This window comes from Anabrus simplex, chromosome 12 (assembly GCF_040414725.1).
Source record: "Anabrus simplex isolate iqAnaSimp1 chromosome 12, ASM4041472v1, whole genome shotgun sequence".
In the NCBI taxonomy this organism is placed as follows: Eukaryota; Metazoa; Arthropoda; class Insecta; order Orthoptera; family Tettigoniidae; genus Anabrus; species Anabrus simplex.
Window position 1 is genome coordinate 4953558 of NC_090276.1, and position 27057 is coordinate 4980614.

At 38.9% G+C, this 27057-nt stretch overlaps 1 protein-coding gene across 1 annotated transcript in view; it reads left to right on the forward strand.

The window, feature by feature from the left end:
• Positions 1–27057, forward strand: part of salto — a 157619-nt gene that overhangs the window by 55948 nt on the left and 74614 nt on the right. Inside the window, exon 6 of the mRNA XM_068229878.1 lies at positions 5532–5655. Coding sequence (XP_068085979.1) covers positions 5532–5655 — 124 coding nt within the window. The remainder of the gene's footprint in view (positions 1–5531; positions 5656–27057) is intronic.

Below are 27057 nucleotides of genomic sequence, written 5' to 3' on the forward strand. Positions count from 1 at the left end.
AAATGCGGATAGCATTGATTTAAGAAACGAAAATGTTACCACACAAATGAAATAATGATGGAACACAGTTTATTTACTACTGAAAAATGATGCATCTAAACACAGTTCCGTTGCTATATACTGTCTGTGGTTACTCGCCACAATGTAAAAATAATACTGTCACTCTTGACACACAAAAAAGAGTTTACCTGTATGACACTGTTAATAGCGATGAAATAAATAATAACTAGTCAGTCACTCTTAGCACAGTGAGTCTCATAAAATAAAAAAGTCACTGAAGAATATTTTGGAGCAATTATATACAATTACGTGCAGAAATAAGTCCAAATCCAGTAAAGATTAACAATGTAATGGATTATCAGTTTAAGTCACTCATATTTAATAGTACGGTTGGCACAGTCTATTGTACTCAAAGTTTATCACTAGCTAAGGAGCACTTAAGTGTTGAATGGCAAGAAATATGCAAACACTTGTGTTATAACGATGAGATATCTCAAACACTTTTAAATATCACTTCTTCTTCTATCGTCGCCATAAGACCTATCTGTGTCAGTGCGACGTAAAGCAAAAAAAAAAAAACTTCTTCTTCTTTTTATTATTTTCTAGCCTATTTCAATCCACTGCTACCTCTTACATATGCTTCCATCGTCTTCGGTCTTGAGCCTCTTGGAACCAGCGTGTTCCAGCCAACAGCTTTATGTCGTCAAGCCATCTCTTCTGGGGTCTTCCAATGCCTCTCTTATGTCCCCATGGTCTCAAGTGAACAATCCTAGAGGTTCACCTGTTGTAGTCTTGTTGAGCTATGTGTCCTACCCATTGCCATTTTAGTCTTGCTACTCTCTCTAGGATGTCTGTTACATTCGTTCTTCTCCTGATGTCCCCTGAACGGATCTTAACCCTAAGGCTGATCCCTAGCATCTGTCGCTCCATGGCTCGTTGTGTTCGCTGAAGCTTGCAAGCACTTTCCTTCGTCAGAGTCATCGTTTCCAGACCGTAAGTAGCAACTGGCAGCACGCACATATTATAAACCTTGGTCTTCAGGTTAATTGGAACATCCTTGTTGGTGAGGATGAATCTTAGTTTTCAGAATGCTGTCCAACTCATACCTATTCTGCGAGGAATTTCTGCACGTTGGTTGTCTTTTCCAAGTTTTATCTTGTGTCCAAGATAGATGTACTCATCGACAGCTTCTATATATTGGTTTCCCATTTTAACTGGTTGACTGTCTGGGCTTAGTATTTTTGTTTTATTAATGTTCATTTCCAAACCAATTTAGCAGAAGCAGTTTTTAATTCTTGGATCATGCTTTCTAGCTCATCTAGATTTTCACTTATGAGCACAATGTCATCGGCAAAATGCAGGTGGTTCAAATATAACCTGTTGATTTTTATTCCTTTATTATCCCAATGAAGGGTTTTGAATTCATCTTCCAAGGCAAGAGTAAACAGCTTTGGAGAGATTGTGTCACCTTGTTGAACTCCTTTGCCAACTGGGATTTTATTGGTGATGAAGTCTTCGTCCACTCTGACTACCATTGTTGCTTGATCATAAATGTTTTCCAGGAGCTTTATATATCTTGAGTTTATCATGGCATTTTGAAGTGCCTTCATGATTGTCCAAATCTCCACTGAGTCAAAAACTTTTTTATGATCAATGAAGGCCAGATGAATCTTGATGTTGTACTCAGTGATTTTCTCAAGAAGAAGACGAATAGTCTGGATGTGTTCAACAGTTGAGAAACCTTTACGAAATCCCACTTGCTCGGCAGGTTGATAAAAATCCAGTTCTCTTGTGAGGTGGTTGGTTACAATTTTAGTCAGGAGCTTGTAAAGGTGTGATAACAAACTCACAGGACGATAGTTCTCTAAATTTTCCTTATCACCTTTCTTGAAGAGAAGTATCACTTCAGCATTTTTCCAATTTTCTGGTATTCTTCCAGTTAATACACTTGTTGATGAGTATTCTCATGGCTTCTAGCAGATCTCTTCCACCTAATTTCAGCATTTCATTTGTTATTTTATCCTCCCCAGGGGATTTTTTATTCCTTAGTTGTTTAAGTGCATTTTCAATCTCAGCAGTGGTTACTTCCAGTGTTACTTCATGTGTATAATTCTGAGCTAGTTGTTCATCACTGGGTGGTTTATTAAGGGTTGATGTATACAGCTTGTAGTAGAAATCTCTAATAACTTCAGTAATGTTTTGCCTATCTGTGACTATTTCTCCATTTTGGTTCTTAAGTTTTGTAATTTTTGGTCTTCCTGTAGACATGTTGTTCTTTAAAATCTTCATGTTTTTATTTTCTTCAATTGTCTGCATGATCATGTTATTATTAAATTTCCTTAGATCTTTTCTTATTTCCTTGCGAATAGTCTTGTTAAGATTTTTGTATTCTGCTGTATCCCTGTCCATTGTCTTCCTGTCCTTAATGAGCTGCATGGTATTAAGTGGAAGTCGGCTCCTCTTATTAGTTTTCTTCAATGGGATCTCCTTTGCTGCATTTTTAATACTGACTGTAATTTTCTCATTAAGTTTGTTCATGTCCAAGTATTTCAAATCTTCTGTTGGGTTAAGTTTTTTGGTAAGAGCTTGTTGAAATGATGATTGATGTTTTTCTAAGTCCTCTACTCTTGGAAAAGTGTACACCCTTGTCATTTTGGACCGTTCAAGTTTGAGATCAAATGTGAAGGTTGCTCGAACTAGCCTATGGTCGCTTCCTGTATCAAATCTGTTGAGAACAGTAACATCTGTGCAATATTTCTTCTTGTTGGTCAGGATAAAATCTATCTCATTCTTGGTTTGTCCATCGGGACTCTTCCATGTCCATTTTCATTGGATGGGCTTTTTAAAGAAAGTATTCATGCAGTAGAGATTTTCGGCTGTGAGATATTCTAGCAATCTTTCTCCTCTTTTGTTTCGATCACCTAGTCCATATGTACTAATGTTCTCTGGGTCTTCGATTTCCGTTTGACCCACTTTTGCATTGAATTCTCCAATGATGATACAGAGTTGTGTCTTTTCTGAATTTTTCGCTTTGGTGATATCTTCATACAGCTGTTCCACTTCCTCTTCGTCAGAAGTACTGGTTGGAGCACAGACGTGTATGACTTGTATGGAGAATTTACTATTTAATTTGAGGATGATATATATCACTCTGAGAGAGACACAAATCATCTTGTGTATGAATTCTTTGATATTTTTATTGACAAGAATAGCAACCTCATATGTAGAAGCATCCCCGTTATTATGTAAGATGACATGACCTGATGGAAGGGTCTCAGCTTTTTCTCCTTGAAGGTGAGTCTCACAAATACCCAGAATATCCCATTTTATGTCATGCAGTTCTTGTTCTAGTCTTTCCAGGTCTTCAGCTAGTCTCATAGTTGTTATGTTGTATGTGGCTATTCTAACTTTTTAAGTCGTTTTTTTCAAATTTTTGCCTCCCCCAGAATCCTTGAGGCAGACTGACGTATTGTCAGTGTGAGATTCTGAGTCTCTCACTCTACTCACCTGGGGTAGTTTCATTTGAAAATTCGAAGTCATAGGAGTTTATGGAAGGTGTTCGGCAATAAAACACCACGCTTGCCAGACGTGTTGGTGAGTTGTGATTCAGTCGCCCCTAACATGGGGTACAGACACTGTCGGGGTACCGCCACTAACATGTGGAACCGTCGTGCCCTTTGTGTGTTGTACTCATATTAATCCCCAAATACAGGGCTGCCTCTTCCAACATCTCCGCCGTACCGAAGGTCACCTTCTCTGCCGTTGATGTCGTTGAGGTCTTCACTCATAACCCTGAGTTGGGACCCTTACCAAATACTACACACCAGGACAGTGTGCTCTGGGACTCACATAGGCAGGGGCGCCACTCCCTGGGTAGAGCTGCCTCCAAGGAGGGTCTCTACCTGCTACCATATTTAAATATAACAGTTACTGAAATATTAAATAATGTTCTAACACTTGCACAGCAATGAAATAAGTTAAACACTTCGCTTGGTTTTTGATTGAAGAAACATTAAGTTCCACAGTTCAAGAATTACATTAAGTTCAATTCTCGGCATGAGAATTTACAAGTCGCGTTTCACAGTCACCATGTCGTCACTTGACTTTACTTTCTGATGGACAGAATAACACAGGGTCTGACCTGACAGAGCCCTTGCCGAAGCATGTCTCTCTATCGCTCAGTCTTTTATACTGTCAAGGCCTAAACGTCATATGATAATGTGATTATTTCAAAGTGGATTTACTTGAAAATCCCTTGATAGATTTTTCTTGAGATTTGACAACAGAGACATTCTGGCTACAGAATGGCATATCTCCCTAGACAATATGACCATTATTAAAAATGTTTTGTAAATTTCTGAATAAAAAATTCTTGAATGCATGACCCATGGATTCCAGATGCATCCAGTTCTCGCCACGAGGTAGGTTGAAGTTGGGCGGGATATTCTGCCTTGCTCCTGAATCTACATCATGCACAGCTGTTCGCTCGCTCACTCGCTGCCTCGTCCTGGCAAATGCAAACACAGTGAGCTTGGAGTTCTCGGCGTGCGTGATAATTATACGACATTGCTCTTAATAAACACGGCATGTACTGTGCGTTCCTGGCACAATATTGTGTATCATATCTTTGCTTCTGTATCTCTTCAAGCAATGATTAAAACACATACGCTATCTGCCATCTATTGACTACGTTACTGAAGCTTGCGCTTGTTCGTATCCTCCTGAGAAGTTACAGTCATGCTGAAATAGTATTAAATAGTGAGAAAATTAACAAACTTTTGATGAATGATGTAAGTGAGAATTCTGATTTTTTCCCATACGGATGAAGAAGTTTATGATGACTTCCTTCCTGAAAAATCATAATTGAGGGAGAAGGAATAAGTGATAGTGACTAAGAAGAATTACAACCATGATCTGCAGAGAGGCACAAAACTTGTATTGTGCACATTTCATTGAAAATAATTATTTGTGAATTCCTCTCTCAGCCTGAGTACAAAAATGGACTGATGTAATTTTAGGAATTACGTTGAGAGTGATGTACACAAATATACCATAAAAGTCTACTGATCCATTCATCCACACTCATATATTTTCTCAGCTCATGCTGTGTAATCATTTATATCAAATCTAGTCATTTCATTTCAGTAATAATAGTTCCCTACCTAAAAATGACAAAATCAGTCCAAAAAGAGAACCAAAGGACCATATATTAGTGCAAAGACTGTAGCAACATCTGTGTCCACCACCACATTTTGTGAAATACCACAGAAAAAACATTATTAATCATTAAGATTGTATGATTTTATGATATTTGTAGATTTACATTATAATGTATTATGTGCCTCTACATTAATTTATAACTGGGTTTATTTATGAGCGTGCAAAAACCTAAAATGTGGAGCATGTCAGTGCTTCGAAAACCTGACCCTCAAAGGGTTAAGGACTTTGGCTGTGTATATCTACAAATGAAGGTTATATTTCTTTTGCACTTCTTGATGCAATTCCCAATAGGCTCTTTGTTTTTGTTGTAGACATGATAAGATGGACAAGTACGAGAAGCAGATTGCCGATCTCAAGACTCAACTGGCAAGCGCCAACGCGAAGAGTGCAGAAAGCAGTGTGGCTAGTAACCAGGTGCAGGAACTGTCCCAACAGGTTGGTAGACTATACTATCTTTTGTTTATACTACTGTAAACATATTTGTTCTCAGCTACATCGAACCATCTTGGCATCGTGATAATCGGAGTGGCTAGCTATCCAAACTCCCAACAAGCTGACAGCATTTAAGAAGACCACTACCGTGTAGTGGTCCTCTTTCTGGCCTTCACGAAGAGAGGCCATAGTTTGTGTAGGCTGAGGATAGGTCATTTACTATCTTCGCACTCTTACCTCCTAAAGAGGAAAGACCCTTCCACCAGTGTGTTCTTGTGGTTCCAACTTCACCGTGGCCCACATCCTCACAGTGTGTGCTGATCTCTCTGGTCTAAGACAGAGTCTTGGCCTGCAGGAAACACTTGAATGCATACTAGCCAATGACGTGACTACTGCTGATCTCGTCATCCACTTTCTTTGCGAAAGTGGTTTAATCAAGGGTATGTAAATTGCAAGTGTTCTGTTACTCAGGGAACTCACGTTCCGTTTTGATTTGTTAGTGGTTTTTTGGCTTAATTCAATAATTTTTCGTTTCCAAATTCCTTCATCCAATAAATAATTTTGTTTTATGTTAAATTTCTTTTCCACTTAATTTGTTCAGAGAGGATGATTACCTAGTTGTATTTCCTCTTAAAAAAAAAACCACCAAAACCACCACTGTATGTTAACAACCCTTCAAACATGATTGTTGGTAATTTAACTGTTATAGTGCCACGCAGCTGATCTATCAGCCATGTGAGCGGCTGCTAAAATTGCCAGGGGCCGATCTGTCGCCCATGTTTTTCTTTCGCCTGTATCTTCAATTCGTGTTGCACGATGGCAGCATGAGTAATACCACGAGGAAGATTGAAACTTTTACTATCTGAAAATATCAATATAAGTGAAGTTCTATAAAAAGCTTTCTATCAACGCATTGTATGTTTCGCGCTCTGCATTCTGCCACTTTGTGTGACTTGCTTGTTATCTTGTTTGTTTATTCGTTTGTTTATTTACTTCCAGTAGTGTAAGGATGGATAAGTATATGAAAGATGATTAAAATACATGAAGTTTTAACACTAAGTGATTCATTAGAGAATAATTTATCGACTGACAGGTGTTCGAAGTAAAGAAGAGGTTATTGTGTATTTAACCTGCGCGTGCATAATTTTGTAAAAATACATAATTCTCAAAACGTACTAAGAATTGTGTAAAACATTAGTTTTTTATTCAAAATTAGTTGATTATTCTCACAAAGGTATCATACCCATGATAAAAATACACTATATTTGTAAAAATTAGATCAAATTGTGAAATTTAATTTTTTTCAAAAAATACAAACATATTCATACACTTTTACATGAAGAAAATGGAACTGTAATACAATTATAGTCACACTCACATGTTCTCTATTCACCTTTGTGCTTTGGAAAAAAAAGAACAGGGATTTACCTCCAAAAATGTAAGTAGGAGAATATTTTTCCTTAGTGTGTGCATTTTCATTGAAATTGTCTTGGCATTCTTAGCGCAACCACTACATTACAGCCCGGCATCAAAAGAGTTAAGGTTACCAGATTTCAGGATGATGTTAAGAAAGATTAACACTTTCTCCTCCAATATATTTATTAATATCAGTCTTGAAGGTATCAACTTAAGATGAGAATAAACCTATGTCAGCCCTGTTGGATGAATGGTTAGAGAACTACAGTAATTAGAACATGCTTTACATGCTTTACGTGGTTTCCAAATGGTGACCTGCAGGTCTTGAAGCCTTTCCTCTTGGACCAGAAAGTTATTTAAAAAATACATTAATTTAATCTGATCTGTATATTTTCTATTGAATTCAGTGGATGTCCTCTGCCCTGCTCCAGACTGGATCATTGGCAGGATAATGAAATGGCCAGTTAAATCAACCTTAATAAAGCAAAGAGCCTATCCAGCAATATTGGTCCGGTAATTGAAGTTCCTTTACAATGTTCGTGTACAAACTATGGCCACAAAGCATCACCGGCCTTCAGGAAACACTTGTGGCTTCTTTAAAGTACATTTATATTAATTATTATTATTATTATTATTATTATTATTATTATTATTATTATTATTATTATTATTATTATTATTATTATTATTTACGAGGGACTGTGGAAAATCTTCAGAAGACATTTGTGAAGGGTCCACACTCCACAAGTGTTTGTGATTCTTACCCACTAGAAACCACACACCCTTTCCCCACGATGGGTATCATCATCCCGGAACCACTCTCGCATTACTTCAGGGTGATGTCATGCTTACTTAGTTTTTCAGACTACTTCTTTCTTCCTGTCTCTCTTATGGGCGTTCATACGCTTCCAAATCCCTCTTCTTCTGACGAAGGACATCCTCCACATACACTGCCACACGATCCCAGGATTCCTGGTTTCATAACATCACAGAAATAATATTATCTGGTGTCAGTTCTCCCAATTCAGTTTCCACACATCTTCTCTTATCATCCGATGGCCGCACACAAAGAAGGTGTGAAGTACATCATCGATGTGCATGCTGCATCACTCGCTCTGCCAACTCTATCCATGTCTTGTTAGAAGCTGCGTGAGGTAATAGTTGACTTCACCGTGAACCTTTCAACCCAGATATCCAAGCGTGGTATCAGTCGCTTGGTCCATTTACCCCGAGGGTCACTTTCCCATCTGAGTTGCCATCGCCTCATCCGTTGACTGAAGGCACGCTTCTTTGCACATTTCTATCCCAGCTCTCCTTGGGTATGCCAGATTTCTTGTCGCTCCAATGCAAATAGATATATTGGGTCTATTGCTGCCATCGTAAGGATTGCAGGTTCGTAAATTGTGTGGTACGCATATGCAATACGTAAAGCTGCTCTCTCTTGTACGGCAGCTATCCTTCTCCGATTTCAGAGCCATACAGGAGCACTGACTGAACCATCGACATGAGAAGGTGTCGTTTACTGGATTTTGGACCTTTAATATTTCCCATCAGTCTACTAAGTGCAGTCATGTATTTTACTACCTTATCTATCACTCTCTGAATATGATTCCAGAATGTGAACTTGGAGTCAAGTGTCACTTCTAGATATTTTGTGCTCGTAGACATTTCAATCACTAACACTCCAACAGTCATTGGCACAGGAGTCTCGATCATTTTCCTCGTCAGAAGTACTCCGTTTTGTGTTCTGCTAGTGTTAGCCTGTGACTCATCAGCCATTCTTTTATGTGCCGCATCACCTGGTTAAGTTTGATTTGAGCCATCTCAACATTATGAACCACTAATAATAATAATAATAATAATAATAATAATAATAATAATAATAATAATAATAATAATAATAATAATAATGTTATTAGCTTTATGTCCCACTAACTACTTTTACGGTTTTCAGAGATGCTGAGGCCAGAATTTAATCCTGCAGGAGTTCTTTTACATGCTAGTAAATCTACTGACATGAGGCTGACATATTTGAGCACCTTCAAATACCACCAGACTGAGCCAGGATCGAACCTGCCAAGTTTTGGTCAGAAGGCCAGTGCCTCAACTGCCTGAGCCACTCAGCCCGGTATCTATAATATATATATACAGTTAAACCTCGTTAAGACGTTTCTGCAGGGGACAAGGAAAAAGAACGTGTTAAGTGAGAAAAGTACTACTGAATATATGAATAAAAACTATCCAACACGGATAATGAAACACCAGATACGATTTTTCCCGACGTGGCATTTTACGTCACGTATCGGTGGGTACAGTGAAATTATATCTACAATTTCTGAAGATGAGAGGAAATTATTAAAAGGTGTGAAAAAACAAGAGAGAACAAATATGAAAACCTTTTCCGCTGGGGCTTATAAAATAACAAGTGTACTGAAAGGTGTAATAAACACCAGACAGCACATATGAAAACGTGTGCACTTGGGCCTATAAAAGTATCAGAAATATTATTGCAGATCACACTCTTTCCAAAACAAATGTTAGTAGAAGCCTATCATTTCGGAGCAATGGGTTATTAAGCATTTATTTCTGGTCACACTCTTACACAATGAATATTGGAGTTTACACTTGACCATGTGCGACCGGGAGGAATGATTTTGTCCGCCATTTTGAAATCGACAAAACTTCGACTAAGTTGAGTGATTGAAACGAAACTCAAAGGTGCAAGATTAACATTTGCAATCTCTGCGCGCTTAAATATGCGGACGCCAGTCCACTCTCTGACGGAGTTTAATTTTGTGTTCATTAGTAAGGAATTTCACGACTTTGTCCATTCCATAACTAGACTATCACAAGGCAAGTATGTACCACACTAGTCAATTTCACATGATTCTTATCCAGATATAGCCCTCACCGAGCTCGATAGCTGCAGTCGCTTAAGTGGGGTCAGTATCCGGTATTCGGGAGATAGTGGGTTCGAACCCCACTGTCGGCAGCCCTGAAGATGGTTTTCCATGGTTTCCCATTTTCACACCAGGCAAATGCTGGGGCTTTACCTTAATTAAGGCCACAGCCGCTTCCTTCCCATTCCTAGCCCTTTCCTGTCCCATTGTTGCCATATGACCTATCTGTGTCGATGCGACGTAAAGGTACTTGCAAAAAAAAATATATATAGCCCACCGTATCACATGACAAATATTCACTACATTTCACTGTAGCACTCAACATAAAATAAATTTCTAACTTCTGAATGGAATGTGAAATACAAGCATAAACAGGCTCACTGTTTTTCAGCAATCTCGCTGCTAACTGGCAAGCAAGACTGAACATTCCTGAGGCCAACAACTTGCTCGACAAAGGTGCAACTTTTCCTGTGAAGTTCAGGAATTCAAGGCCTTTCCTCATTATTGTGCAAGTGCAGCAATGGCTATTACCTGAGTTGAAAATCACGTTTCTCTCACAAGGGATGACAAATAACATTTCGGGGCTAAGAAAAATATGATTGTACTAAGTGGAAACAGCAAAAATTTGTGACGCGATAAGTGAGTTATTTTTTATATATTTAATATAATGAGAATTTCAAATTTACCATGTTCTAAGTGGGAAAACATATTAATGAGGAACACACTAATGAAGTTTCACTGGAACATGTCTCCTTAGGCAGATCTTCACACATCATCTCTCCTTGCATTCCTGTCTTTAGTTGTTCTCTTAGTTTGTTGGTAGCTTCTTGCTCTCTTGACACTGTCCACCAACTCCTTCCATTTACTAATCCTTCTAAAGTATCCATCAGCAAACTTTCTCTTCTCTTTCCTTATACTGTATGTATGATATTCAATAGGTTCTTTTTTTTTTTTCTCCCCAGTACCTGCTCATTCCTTACCTTTTCTGCCCAGGGTATTCTGTTCCATCCTTCTCTTTGAACACATCTCAAATGCTTCTATTCTCATTTCTTCTTCCTTTCTTAGCATCCAGGCGTCAACTCCATACAGCACCGCACTCCAAACATAGGATTTCACCAACCTCTTCCTTAACAATACCAGCCCAGATATTCAAGATGGCATCTCTATCCTCTGCTGGTATGATTTAGACTTTCAGGAAGACAATCACAGTTCTGGCAGTTTTTGCAATATAATTACACAGTTTTATATACAATATTCTTGAAAAAGTAGCTACTGCATGAAATCAATGCAAAAAAAAGCTTCTCTTCAGCAATGGAAAGAAACTCAGGCTATAATATGTTGGTACATTCTGATATCCTCATTCATACACTTAAATTTCTAATTCACTCATAAAGTTGAATAATTTCCAGTCACTGAACGACAAAATTACACATTGTTCAATGTTATTCCCTATACCTAGCTTTGGTATGGTAACACTCTAAACATCACCTACATCACATAGTGCAGCCGGTGTTGTCATAGCATACCTTACACGTACACTGCACATGCTCTTCCTTCTTTACGTCCACTGCAGGTATTCTGTGTGGAAAATGATCTCTACCTACATACAAGCCTTCCCACATTTTTTGCTTGTGATTGATACTTCAGTGATTTCAGCCCAAACACTACTCACCAAATCATCTGCTAAACGATCACAAAATTTTGAATGCGGAAGTTCCTTTGAACAAGTTGTAGGCGGTCTAGTATTGGTCAGATTTTGAACAGAGCATTGTAGTCTGGGTGGTCTCTTTGTTTCTGCTTATCATTATCAGAATAGCAAAAATCGGTCCCTTGATATCCCAATGGACTTTGCAGAGTCAACTTTTAGAATTGGTGTTGCGCTCCAGTTGTCGCGGAGGAAAGGTTCGTGAATCAAACACATATGAATCCCTACTGCAAAAATTGGTTCGTTCACTGTCACTGATTTTTACTGTGCATACATTGATTTAGGTTTCAAAGGGCCTTCTTGCTTCTTTAGATTTATTTGTTGCAGAGCATATCTGTTACCACCTGGATAACATTCAATACATATGTCCTGTACATCTTCATTATAGACTGTCATGCCTTTCAGATTCCAATCTGCAAGTCTCTGTGAATTTACCAAATGCTGCCACAGTCCTCTATTTCTAATTAGTTGTATAGCCTTGTTTAGTTCTATACCTCTTATCTATAAATTCTTAGAAACTGAGTCTAGCCAATCATTGTCTTGCCCTCCCTCTACTTCTCTTACCCTCCATGACCGAATCCACTATTCTCCTTAGTAACCTGTCCTCCTCCATTCGCCTCACATGACCCCATGACTGAAACCAGTTTATGCATACAGTTTCGTCAACAGAGTTCATTCCTAACTTAGCCTTTATCTCCTCATTCTGAGAACCCTCCTGCCATGGTTCCCACCTGTTAGTACTAGGTGAATTATGTATAAACAGAAATTATTTTTAAAATTTTACTGAATCCACCAATAAATACACAACAAGCACCTCATTTTTCTACATAGTCTCCCGAATTTGAGATACATTTTTGCCACTGAATTGGCAACTTTTTTATGCCATCCTCGAAAAAAGAAGAACATGCATACTCCTCTTATCACTGCATCATCATGAAATCACTTTCCTCTCAGTTCTTTCTTTCAGTGGTCCAAACAAGTAGTAGTCACAAGGTGACAAGTCCGGACTGTAAGGAGGATGTTCTAGAGGTGTTCAATGCAAATCCTCCAGTTTTTCCATGCTACAACAGCAGTGTGTGGCCTTGCATTGCCGTGCAGAAGAAGAACATCTCAAATCGGTTGCCAGCGACATTTGTTGCAATATGCAGCTTTTGTCTTGACCAAAAGATGGCAGTAATAGGCTGTATTCACTGTCCTTTGTTCATGCAAGAAATCCACAAGCAAAATGCCTGCATTGTCCCAAAAAACAGTTGCAAGCACGTTTCCAGCAGAAATGAGTGTTTTGGCCTTGACTGGGCCAGCTGCACCTTGTTCTCGCCACTCCATGCTTGCTTGTTTTGACTCTGGGGTGTAATGATGAACCCAAGTTTCATCACAAGTCACATTGCTATACAAAAAATCATATCCTTACTCCTCGTAGTGATCCAGATTCCTCCGACAAACATCCTGGTGGAATTTTTTGTTCCTGGGTGAGAAGACGAGGAACCCACACGGCAGACAATTTCCGAAGATCATGTTCATCATTGAAGATGGCTTGAACACTTCCAAAGCTTATTTCTACGAGTGAAGCAATTTCAGAAATGCCCTGAACTTCTTCAATAAGGTCACGTACAGCACGAATGTTGTCTGCAATGATGCTTGTCCACGGTCATCTTTGGTGAGGCTCGTTTTCCACTTCTTCTTGTCCTGCTAAAAATTGTTTGTGCCATTCATACACCTGGGTCTTTGAAAGAGTTGCTTCCCCAAGCTGTGCATAGAGCCTTCTCAAAATTTCCAAAGCTTTGGTGCCTTCTTTCGCTAGAAATTTGATGATGATGTGCTGCGCAATGGACATGTTTTGGAGGTGGATCTGATTGGAGAAAATATGGCATCTCAACAATAAGGCCCCCTGTGGGTGGGGGCGGTAGAATAACACCCACGGTATCCCCTAACTGTCGTAAGAGGCGACTAAAAGGGGCCTCAGGGGCTCTGAAGTATGGGGTGTAGGTTGGCGACCACGGGGCCCTCAGCTGAGTCCTGGCATTGCTTCCACTTACTTGTGCCAGGCTCCTCACTTTCATCTATCCTATCCGACCTCTCTTGGTCAACTCTTGTTATTTTCCGACCCCAACGCTATTAGGTTTGCGAGGGCTAGGGAGTCTTTCATTTTCATGCCCTTCGTGGCCCTTGTCTTCCTTTGGCCGATATCTTCATTTTTCAAAGTGTCGGATCCCTTCCATTTTTCCGTCTGATTAGTGTTTAATAGAGGATGGTTGCCTAGTTGTACTTCCTCTTAAAACAATAATCACCACCACCACCTCAACAATAAGGAGAAATTTGATCATAAAGTGTGTAAGTATGAAAAATCAGAAAAACATTTAAAGAACAGTGGAAGTTTTCATATGTTAGACCGTAATCAAATTGAACACACTCTGTCAGAAAGTTTTTGCTACTATTTATCACTATGAAAAGTTGCTGACAATAGAAAAATTCTAGGTCACCTTATCCAAGCAATTATTTACTAGGTAAACAAGAACTTACACTTCACATTATAGTGAAGTCAGCAAACAGGGAGAACTCTTCAAAACAAAATCTAAACAATCATTTACATGCCAACTCAAGCTTCATAGGTACTTTTAGTGACATGCAGAATGACTTGATAGAATATATAACTGATATGTTACAAGAAAGAGTAAGGAATGAAGCAGATGAAGCACAATTTATTTGTGTTCAAACAGATGACACAGCTGATGTCTCATGCAGAGCTCAATTTAGCATTATATTCAGATATGCAATACAAGACAGAGTTGAGGAAATATTCATAGGATTCTTCGATGTATCAAAAAATAGTGCAAAAGGATTGCTCTCCATTATTATGCATAACTTAATACAGTACTCTCAAAAGTCAGGAATAGACTAATATTCCAGACCTACGATGGGGCAGCAGCCTTAGCAGGAAGTCATACAGTTGTTCAGTCTCTTGTGCAACAGTCTGATCCACACATCCATTGTTATGCCCATCATATGAGTCTGGTGTTTGAAACAAATTAAACTGTTTATTGGTGATCTTGAGGAGACTCCTTGGTGCTATTCGACAGAAGTAAGCTATGCGCTGGCACCGGGTTACAACCAATCCCTTCCTATTATCCCGTCATTCATTTCATGTTATTAACTCCTCTGATGCGGTTCTCCCCCGTGGGTGGGGGCGGTAGAATAACACCCTCAGTATCCCCGGCCTGTCGTAAGAGGTGACTAATAGGGACTCCAAATGCTTTGAACTTTGGAGCGTGGGTTGGTTACCACAGGATCCTCAACTGAGTCCTGGTATTTCTTCCACTTACTTCAGCCAGGCTCCACACTTTCATCTATTCTATTCGACCTCCCTTGGTCAAATCTTGTTTTTTTCAACCCTGATGCTATAAGGTTTGCGAGGGCTAGGGAGTCTTTCATTTTCATACCCTTCAAGGCCCTTGTCTTCCTTTGGCCGATATCTTCATTTTTTGAAGTGTCGGATTCCTTCCATTTTTTCTCTCTGATAAGTGTTAATAGAGGATGGTTGCCTAGTTGTACTTCCTATTAAAACAATAATCACCACCATCACCACCCCACTCTGATGAGGTTGACGTCAGGAATGGTATCTGGTCATAAAAACGAAGATTCATCTCGCTTCATTCCCAACCCAGTAGAGAAATGAGACAAGAGTTCGACATACATCTGTGATCTCACTATGTTTCACACATTCTTCTGTAGTACTGTAAAATGGAGTGAACTTTATCAGGAACAAGGTTTCATACTTCCTGCCCACAGTGTCACAAAGTGGAATTATCATTCTTGAGCCACTGCAACAATAAAATCTTGTTTCTCAGAATTGAAGCAGGCGTGTCATGTAATAAATGACGATGATTACGATACAGTGTCGGTTAGTTGCACTTGTAGTCCTGTTAGTAAATTAAATGACTAAACCTTCATTGTTTTTGCTGTGCCTTTTTGGCAAAGTATTTTTGTTCACTGACAATCTGTTCAGTGTGCTTCAGGGAACATCTGACATAAAGATGTGCAACAATCAGGTTAAAAATATATTATGCTATTTTAAAGAGATTAGAAATAGATCACTCTTGTAAGCAAGGAAGACTACTATTTTACAGTTTGCCTTATATCGCACTGACACAGATAGGCCTCATGGCGACGATGGGATAGGAAAGGGCTAGGAGTGGGAGGGAAGCAACTGTGGCCTTACTTAATGTACAGTCGCAGCATTTGCCTGGTGTGAAAATGGGGAAACCAAGGAAGACTATTACAAAATGACAGCACTGAGTATAAGACTGAAGATGTTACCAAACTGCTTATTCCCACTTACAAAATTTTAGATTAATTCATTGTTCAAATGAAAAAGAAAAAAATAAGATTTGAAGATTTTGAAGGAGTAAGTTTTGTGGAACTGTTGAATGAAAAAAAAAATACAATGACTACAAATTTTCTTCAAAGAAAACTTCCACAATTATTGCCAGCATATCCATTTTAATTTATTTTTTTTTACAATTGGCTTAAAGCCACACCGACTCAGATAGGTCTTTTGGCAACAATGGAGTAGGAAAGGGATAGGAGGGAAAAGTAGGCAGCCATGGCCTTAATTAAGGTAAGAGTCCTGCCATTTACCGGGTGTGAATATGGGAAACCACAGAAAACTATCTTCAGGACTGCCGAAAGAGGAATTGGAACCTACTATCTCCCGAACAGAAGCTCAAAGCTGCACGCCCCTAACCGCATGACCAACTCGCTCGGTATCCATTTTTCAAAGAAGAGCAACTGAAATATGAGTTAAGTCTTATCTGTTGTGATTCTGAGAATATTTGTCACTTCTTAACCTTTGAAATTGATTCACCACAATGACTTAAAATATATTTTCGAACAAGTGACAAAGCTTCTGTATTTAGTTCGCCTGCACCAGCTGCTTCAAGTGAACGTAATATGAGTGCTCTTAAACAGATCAAAACTTTGTTTTTAAATTCTATGACCAGTGAATGACTGTCATGTTTGTCTTTCTTGGGCATTAGGGCATTAAGAAGACACTACTTTCTGAGATGTCAAAGGATCTTCAGTTCAAAAATACAGTTATTGATGTTTGCAGAGAAGAAATCCTGTTGTATTAAAACTGAAACATATTTAAAGGAGTGCTATGTTTAAAAAATTGTTTTTTTTTTTACAACATATACTTAGAGTTGCAGCACAATATGCATATAATAAGATGTTGCACGCAATGTAATTACACTATGTGATCAAAAGTATCCGGACACCCCCCAAAAACATATGTTTTTCATCTTAGGTGCATTGTGCTGCCACCTACTGCCAGGTACTCCATATCAGCGACCTCAGTAGTCATTAGACATCGTGAGAGAGTAGAATGGGGCACTCCGCGGCACTCACGGACTTCGAACGTGGTCAGGTGATTGGGTGTCACTTGTGTCAGAAGTCTGTACGTGAGATTTCCACACTCCTAAACATACCTAAGCCCACTGTTTCTGATGTGATAGTGAAGTGGAAACGTGAAGGGACACGTACACCACGAAAGCGTACAGGCCGACCTCGTCTGTTGACTGACAGAGACCGCCAACAGTTGAAGAGGGTTGTCAAGTGTAATAGGCAGGCATCTATCCAGACCATCATACAGGAATTCCAAACTGCATCAGGATCCACTCCAAAAGGAGCGTAAACATTGGACAATCGAACAGTGGGAAAACGTTGTGTGAAGTGACGAATCACGATACACAATGTGGCGATCCAATGGCAGGGTGTGAGTATGGCGAATGCCCGGTGAACGTCATCTGCCAGCGTGTGTAGTGCCAACAGTAAAATTCGAAGGTGGTGGTGTTATGGTGTGGTCGTGCTTTTCATGGAGGAGGGGGGCTTGCACCCGTTGTTGTTTTGCGTGGCTCTATCACGGCACAGGCCTACATTGATGTTTTAAGCACCTTCTTGCTTCCCACCGTTGAAGAGCACTTCGGGGATGGCAATTGCATCTTTCAACACGATCGAGCACCTGTTCATAAGGCACGGCCTGTGGAGGAGTGGTTACACAACAATAACATATCTGTAATGGACTGGCCTGCACAGAGTCCTGACCTGAATCCTATAGAACACCTTTGGGATGTTTTGGAACGCTGACTTCGTGCCAGGCCTCACCGACCGACATCGCTATCTCTCCTCAGTGCAGCTCTCCATGAAGAATGGGCTGCCATTCCCCAAGCAACCTTCCAGCACCTGCCTGCGAGAGTGGCAGCTGTCATCAAGGCTAAGCATTACCGATGGAGGGCGCCACAAACTTGTACGTCGTGTTCGGCAAGGTGTCCGGATACTTTTGATCACATAGTGTATATTAAGAGGTTATTTACGGAATTTGAAAATGTTTGGATGTCTACCCTTGTTACTTTGCCACTACATTTGTCATTGAACTTCTGAAAACTCACTGCAAAGCACACAGGTACCGCTAGTCCACTTATGAATGGAAACTGAATTGTAGAAGTGCTGCAGTAAAGTGCTGATAAAAGGTAAACTCGTGTCCTCATCCTGAGGTGATGCAGCGCTTCACACCCTCAATGGAGGTGAGCTGGATGTACCATTCCAACCACATATCAGCCCTCCTGCCATTCTTAAATTTCCGGCAGTACCGGGAATTGAACCCGGGCTTCCGAGGATGGCAACTAATAATACTAACCGTTATGCTATGGAGGAGGACTGGACGTCTGATGGAAACCCAGACCTCCTTGAGAAGAGACTTAGAATTCAGCATGCAAATGCAGATCTAGACAATCAGACTCGCCAACTAAAAAGGTTAAAAGTGACATAGAACATACCTGCAGAAGAAATAAAAACGAACAACTTACCAACATATGGGTAGAACTGGAAACATATAAATCTTTATTGAGATTGTTTTTTTCTTTTCATCCATAATTCTCCAAATGGTACCATACTCTCATGCTCATACTAAGAGCCAGCTTTGATACATCTGGCCAAATTATTTAGAGAAACATTCACCTTGTCAGCTCTTGTTCTTTTCGTCATGAAAATCTCCAAAGAACAAAACTTTGAAACCACCAATGGGTGGGTTTGTATTTCAAAAATCATGCATGATTCTGTCTAGAGCTTCGGATGAGATCTTCTGTGACACTGAAGTCCTATCCCAAACCATTAATGAACAATCCTGGATTAATTTGGCAGTGTTCAACACGATTGAATGTATGAATTTGGTCGGTCGGTCTCCAATTACAACAAGCATTACATTGTTGATATTACAATAACACAATTTAGAAAAACAACACAAGCATAACGAATAGATTTAAAGAAATTGGCATACATAGATCAGGATAAGATTTTGCTTTAGATTTACAATTATGGACTATTACCTCTATAAGTTATACAGTATATATGTGCAGTCCCAGAGGTTTAAAGACAGATAAGGTGTATAATTAATTACTTAAATTAAATAATGTACTAATGATTACAATATACTGTTGAAATTCGTTGTGATGGCTCTGTATGAGTTTGCATAGTTGATCCTGTTTTCTGTTTAAACTATGTTGCTTTTGTAAGATCTTTGTATTTATTGACTTCCTTCACTAATATCACCATAAATTAAGGTTTCATATACTTCAATCTTCTGCTATACCACTGCCTCTCAATAATACAATGGCCTTAAACTATTGTACATGAAATATAGTAGAGTAGTGTCAAAACTCAGAAAACATGTCCCAATGACTTATTAAGTCATGAAAGTGAATTTTCAGCAAATTAATTATTATAAAATATCATAATCTATTAGACACATTTTAGATGTTTAGTTTTATTCTTAATTCATCCTTGGCATGAAAATGTATCTTAGGTTTATCTTATGTCTTTTCTTCCTTTTTAGTATAGTCTTTGTTTCTGTAATGGTAAAAATAAAATTGTAATCTCCTTGATATTTAATTTTTAATTTTTTTTAACCTCAGTAGTAAAATGTATCTTACGCTCTTTTATGTATTCTTTTTATTATATTTTGTACATTAATTGTTACATTTAAGTTACCTTGGCAGTTAGTCACAGCCAGAGGGATCTCTGGTCCTATATTTCTATACAACAGTGAAAAGTGTATCAAAATCTGATCGTTCTTGAGATTAGCTCATGCAAATACAGAGAGGCACATACTTTTTCTTATAATACAGCATTGGATTAGAAAGGGCTAACAATCTTTCTGCTTTTCCCTTTAAGAGATAACCATCACCACTATGAATGTGTTCTAGATCCTGTTTTGAGATTATGTGAAGATACAGTATACAGGGTCTCTCTTATAAATCCAGACTGTCCAGCGGCGTTTCTACTCTCCGAGACCTAAGCAGCGTGCATGGTTCTTGGTCTTGCAGGAAGCATGCACATGTTTGACCTAGCATCAATAACCAGTCTAAATCAAAACTGTTAACATGGTGAGACAGTTATCATTGCAACACCGTATTTTGATACGTAACAGTTATTTTAAGTACAAGTCAGCTTGATGGGCACACGATGCATTTGTTCAGCAATTTCCTGGTGAAGTGCCACCTTCTCGAGCACAGATTCATGTAATTGTAAATAAATTTGAAACTACTGGCTCGATGCTCAATATTAAAAAAACAGTTTTAACAGAGGAAAAGCTAGATGACATTGGTGCAAATCCTGAATGGTCACCAAATAAATCACTCACAAAATTAACACAACAAGTAGGGCTTTCTGTTTCCTCTGCACACAGAGTTACACATCAAACCATACAGATTTACACGGGCCCATTGTTTAAAACCTGCTGATCCAGCCACAAGAGCGAGATATTGTGAGTGGTATCTTGCATCACTGAATGATCGTTTATTCGAACCATAGCTTGTCTTCTTTTCGGATGAGGCCTGGTTTCATCTTAATGGTCGTTGAACAGTCATAACTCTTGCTGTTGGTGTGCGGAAAATTCTAATGGTGTTTATGGGATCCCTCATTATGAAGGACGACACTTCCAGCATCTTTTATAAGGTAAGATTGCATACAAGCTTAAAGCAAGGCGGCCGCATGCGCATGCGCATGTGCACTCGGTCTGGGTTTATAAGAGAGACCCTGTAAGTAAAGGATAATCTCCACTTTGACAATTAATAATTTTTTTTCATTTCATTCTATCAAGTTTCCATTACATGTGGAACTATCTTCACATTTCTTGCTCAAAACAGATGTCACCTAATCTTACGGCCAGTACCTCTAAGATGATAGTGCCTAGTGCGACCGAAATGTCGGAGGAAATTGATCGCATGGTAAGCAAAATAACATTATTTATTTATTTATTTATTTATTTATTTATTTATTTATTTATTTATTTATTTATTTATTTATTTATTTATTTATTTATTTATTTAGTCAGAAACAAAATACGGTACATTCAAATCACAGTAGAGATTCATAATTTTTATTTTATTTTTTAAAGAAAATACAACACTGTTGTCACAGGATTAAACTTTTGGGCCAAAAGCTGGCTTCTTGAAGTACATTAGTTATTGCCTTGAGCAAATTCGTAATTTTTCTTTTATTTTTTAAAGAAAATACAACACTGTTGTCACAGGATTAAACTTCTTGGACCAAAAGCTGGCCGCTTGAAGTACATTAGTTATTGCCTTGAGCAGACCTTCCTCCGTGCGTTTGGTTCGGCATGTACTACATGTAATCCACTCTTCTCCGTATTTGCATAATGTGGAATCCATTCTGAATCTCTACTTCATAAAGTTTAACCTGAATCTGATGACACCTGAACGATGTTTATTGACATCATCATCATCATCATCATCATATGCAGTTTCCAGCTCTTGGCCAGGTCTGCTTGGAACATAAGTCTCTCCATCATCTTTTGTCCTCCCACCACTTCTCCCTCATCACTCTTGCCCAGTCCTCTCCGCTTCTCTGTACATATTCTTCCGTTCCTTTTATCCACCTGTCTCTTGATCTTCCTCTTGGTCGTTTTCTGGTTATCTACACTTCATGCATCCTCCTGGTTATCCTTTCCTCTGTCATTCTCTTCAGGTGTCCATACCATCTAAGTCTAGATGTCTCTCTCCTGTTCTGTAGTGGCTCTTCTTTTACTATATCTCTAACCTTCTTATTTCTCATCTAATCCATTCTTGTCACTCCTATCCTGCTTCTCAGAAATTTCATTTCACTTTCCTGTATCTTAGTCGTGGCTCTCTGCCTCATTACCCAAGTTTCAGCTCCATACGTCAGAATAGGTACATAGTACGTCCTGTATATCACTCTCTTGCTTCTCTAAGGGACATCCTTGCTCCTTCTTTTCAAGAATGCTCCTACTTGTCTTCCACACTCGACTATTTCCTAATCATTTCTTCCACTTTCCTCTATAATATTTCCCAGGAACTTGAAACTCTCTACCCGCCATAAGACCTATCTGTGTCGGTGCGACGTAATACCAGATAAGGTGTATAATTAATTACTTAAATAATGTACCAATGATTACAATATACTGTTGAAATTCGTTGTGATGGCTCTGAATGAGTTTGCATGTGGCATTCATAGGACTCTATCAAGTCAAAGTCCTTTATTGTACCATATGTAAATATTATAATATTGTGTATTTTATTAGAATAGTGGCATTCTTGTTTAATTTTAGTAGTGTTTTATTCTGCACAATCGCTATTAAGCAGGTTCATCAACAGCTGATGATGACCTATTTACAGGTCGAAACCGGTACTGTCTTTTAACACGTTCACTGTGTATTAGCAGAGCGAGACATACCCGCCAACCTGTGCAAAATATTTGTGTGGGACTCTTTACAAGTTGTAATTATCAAAGTTTTGTACGTTGGTAGGATGAGTTCTATCGAACTTGTGGACTTATCCCACTCACGCGCCTGGTGCGTGACCCGCACGATGGTTGAAATCGAGAAGTAATACTGGTCACCAGACGGATCACACGCCACGTGCGTTGGTAGATTACTGTGCATTATTTACCGCGGATAGCAAACAAATGCATAAAGTGTGTTACAGACATAAATATATTCATATTTACACTTCTCTATTACAGAATTTGACAAACAAAAACGAAATACTTTGGCTAATTGGTAGGTCTCGTGATGTTGAAAGAACCACATTGTCAGCCATCAGAAAAAAAAATATAAATAAAATGATAAACATCACGACGCAGTCAAAAATGATTACTGCATGTTCTTTCAAGTTACTTATAAATGTGATGAGGAATAAATAACAATTAGAAGTTCTTTCATGTTATACACATATTATATGATGCAAGAATAAACGACAATTACAAGTTCTGTTCTTTTACTGAACATATTGCAGTAGTGGAATTTATTTATTTCAAAAGCGGAACCACTCGTAATTCTCCTGAAGAATTAATAAACAGAAAATGCAATGTCTTAGCTCGCATTGAAGTGGTCTTGCTACTCAAAGATCCCATAAATGAATGATGACGTACGACGACAACTCTGGAGAGAAAATACGCGGGAAACGGAATACGCATGCGCAAATATGGCTACGGATGAATATGCTAGTAGACTGGACTTACACGATGTGCGGGATGACAATCAGAGCCTTTCTTACCATGCGGGAGACCTGTGATTTACATTTCCTAGCATCCGCTAGGCATGCTCCGCACCTGCTTATAAAGTAGCGTCACGCGCATTGAACGTGTTAATGTAAATATTCTGCACACTTTGTAAAATAAAGTATTGATTAAATGGACAACTTCTCCTTCATACTCGTGTGCTCAAATCATCAATACAGACATGAAGCTGATAGATTATAGTAAAACCACTGGCAAAAAAACTCTCTACCTTCCTAAGCTGTTCCCCTCCAAGCATTATCCCCCTAATAGGTCTCTCCATCTTTCTAGTTGTGATCACTATTTCACTCTTTTTTGGCATTAAATTTCATTCTATATTGTTCCACCTCATCTTCCCATGAATGTAAGTGATTCTGGATATCCTCTTCCTTCTTTCCCCAGACTCAAAGTCATCTGCAAACATCATCACTTTCATTTTTCCTTCCCCAATTATCCTTGCCACTTTTGTCATTACCTTGTCCATTACTACAATGAAGAGCAAAGGTGACAGAGCACTTCCTTGTGTTAATCCACTTTTTTGCTCAAACCAGTCTTCTCTCATCCCCTACTTTCACACAACCGACACTCCCATGGTGCATCTTCCTCACTCTTTCTACTGTCTGCTTCTCGACACCTTTTTTCTGTAAGGCTTCTCATACCTTGTTTCTGCACACACAATCATTATGCTTTCTCAGAGTCCAAGAAGGCCATCAGTATATCTTTACCCTACTCATAATTATGCTCATCACTTTCATTTTTCCTTCCCCAATTTTCTTACTGTGAATATAAGGTTACTGTGGACCTTCCTGATTTCAAATCATACTGCTCTTCTGTTAACTTTTCTTCCACCCTCTTTCTGGTTCTATTCTCCAGAATCTTCTCAAACACCTTTGTACAGCAACATATCAATGTGAATTCCCTATAATATTCTTAAAATCTTTCCTATTCCACTTCTTGAAGATGGGAATGATTATCCCCTTCTTCCAGTCTTCAGAGGTCTTCCTCTCCTTCCATACTACTTTCAACACATGATAAAGCCACTGTTTTCCTCCCTCTCATGCTGCCTTCACCAGCTTAATACTCACTTCATGTAAACCTGGCTAGGGCTTTCCCTCCTTTTATCTTGTCCAGTGCTACCTACACTTTTTCCCATGTCAAGTCTTTTTCTTTTTCTGTGTTTCTTCCTTCCTTCCTCCCTGCTTCTACTTTCCTCCTCAATGCATCCTTCTGAGTTTAGTAAATATTCAAAATACTCCTTCCACATTCCTTCGAGGTTATCTTCCTCTTGCATTTCATTTCCATTTTTATCTATCATTATAACATCTTCCTTCATGCCTTTCCTCTTACTCTTGACCATTCCATTCAGTTCTTCTTATTTCCTTTGCTATCTTCTTCCATCATGTTTGTCCACTTTTCAGTCCAGTTTTTCTTCTCCTCTGTTACAAACTTTTTAGCTTTTTGGTCTAAAGTCTTGTCTCTGTTGTCCTCTGTTGAAACCATACCCAAAAAGCCTTATTCTTCTCCCAAGCTGCCTTTTTGACTCTTGTCATTACACCATGGCGTCTCCTTGCATCTTTTCCTGGTACTAGTTCTCTCACAAACTTCCTGTGCAGTTTTTACTATCGTCCTCTTCAACCTTTCCCATTCCTCATCTCCTGTTTTTGTATCATCTGTTGATAAGTTCAATCTGATTTTTTCCTGGTGTTCTCCTCCTTCTGCTTCCATATTTTGATACGTCTTTCTTGCTTCTATGTCCTCTTTCTTTCTTTCATTGTTTGCCGTTTCATTACCAGTAGTTTGTGGTCATTTTCTAGAGCCTCTGATGGTCTTACTCTAACATCTGTAACATTCCTCTTCATTTCACAGTCCTAGAGCATGTAATCCACAATGGATTTCCTACACCAGTCACTGCTGTACCAGGTTATCTTATGGCTTTCTCTCTTCTTGAACCACGAGTTCCTGACCATCATCCCATTTCTTTTGAACAAATCCAGTAGCCTTTCCCCTTCCTTATTTCTATTTCCCCATCCTTCTGCTCCAAGCATGTTCTCATATTCCTTTCCTTCGATGCCTACATAAGCATTCAAATTCCCCATTATTACCTTGTTTTGGCCATTCAACTGTTTCTCCAATTCTTCCTCATAGTTTTATCCTGTTGCATGCATCCTACTTTTGGAGCATATACTTGTGCAATTTCCCAGGATTTTCCTTTGTAACTTTGACTTTCATCAACCTGTCACTTATCCCTTTTATTTCCTCTTTCAATCAATTTCTTGCTACCACTCCTACTCTATTTCGCTTTCCTTCCTCATTTCCTGCACAGTATAATCAAAAACAATTCTGAAACTCTCTCTTACCTTCCCTCCTCTATTTAGTCTCTACGAGCCCTAATACATCCAGTTTTCTCCTTTCCGTCATGTCTATAACCTCTTCTACTTTCCAGTCAGTGTTTGTATATTCAGTGTTCCAATTCGTAATCCTGTTCCTTGCCAGGATTGTCGTCAGTTACATCCATCCGGCTTATGTTCCTTATATCTTTGAAAGCGAGTTGATGTCCATCACCGACTTGCTAGGACCTTCATGACTTCACTAGAGCCCTGTTAGGTGCCATCTTTGTCAGGATTCCTGCAGGGCCTTCACAGCTACCATAGTGGTCTCAGGGCACATGTAGTCCCCACTGTACTTCACCCCCATAGACTATTCTCTACTTGATGACGTTACCCATCTCCCATGGCATGCTCGACGGGTTGGACTTGTGGGAGGTGATGTTCATTGCATGACTTCCAAATCACCCACTCTGCCACATGACCAGGAGGGAGCTGTTCATCTGGCAGCAGCCATTCATTTATCTGGCTTGCCACTCCTGAACCCTTGCTTGCTTTGATGTTCCTGCAAGTGCCTCAGTAGATTTTAACACACTGAACACTGGCATAGTTGTAATATGTAAACAGCTGTATCCTCAACAGTTTTGCCATATTTTGAAGCTATATAACTTTGACGCTTTTGGAGCTGAATGAGTTATTCTTTATACATCCTAAACTATAATTATCTGTCTCAGCACTGAACTCATTTGGTTCTTTTATTACCAACAGTGAAACATCAAAGGGGGCCAATATGTTTATTACGTCTTTGAGCGTTTAATTTTTTCTTTTATTTCAAATCATGCATGTAATTTTTTTTTTCATATTCACATCTAACATTGTTACATTAGTCTAATATGCAATCTAAAAGAAAAAGTGGGATTGGTAAAGGTAATCCTTTTCCTACAGTCCCAATTAAGAGACTTTTGACTTCATGTGATAAAGTTCAAAACATTTGGGTAAACAGAGAGGAGGTGTATTGGTGTTGTTATCCTAGCTGGGAATATATCGTTACCTGAATTACTGACGTAAGGTAGATCATTCATGTTCACCGTTGTCATCCAGTTTGGATCCTGAATTCCAGTTTTTCAGGGTTTCTTTTGTGCTATTGCTAAGAGACAACTTATAAATATTGTTATCCCATATTGGCATCAACTTAACTAAGGTTAAGGTTGAAGGAAGTATCCCAATACTTATTTGCTAATTGTGGCTAGTCTATGTAATTTCACAAACATATTCTAGCTTAAAGTTTAGTTAAATGACTAAAAAGTATATGTTTCGTTCCTCTGGTTTGGAACAACTTCAGCTAAAACAAAAAAGTGTATTAAGATACAAAAATTGGCACATATGTCAACATCATGTGACTGTAAGAGCCGTAGCAATTTTGATATGTCATTTGCTTTCAATTTTGGATGTTTTGTGGGACTTCATGAATGTT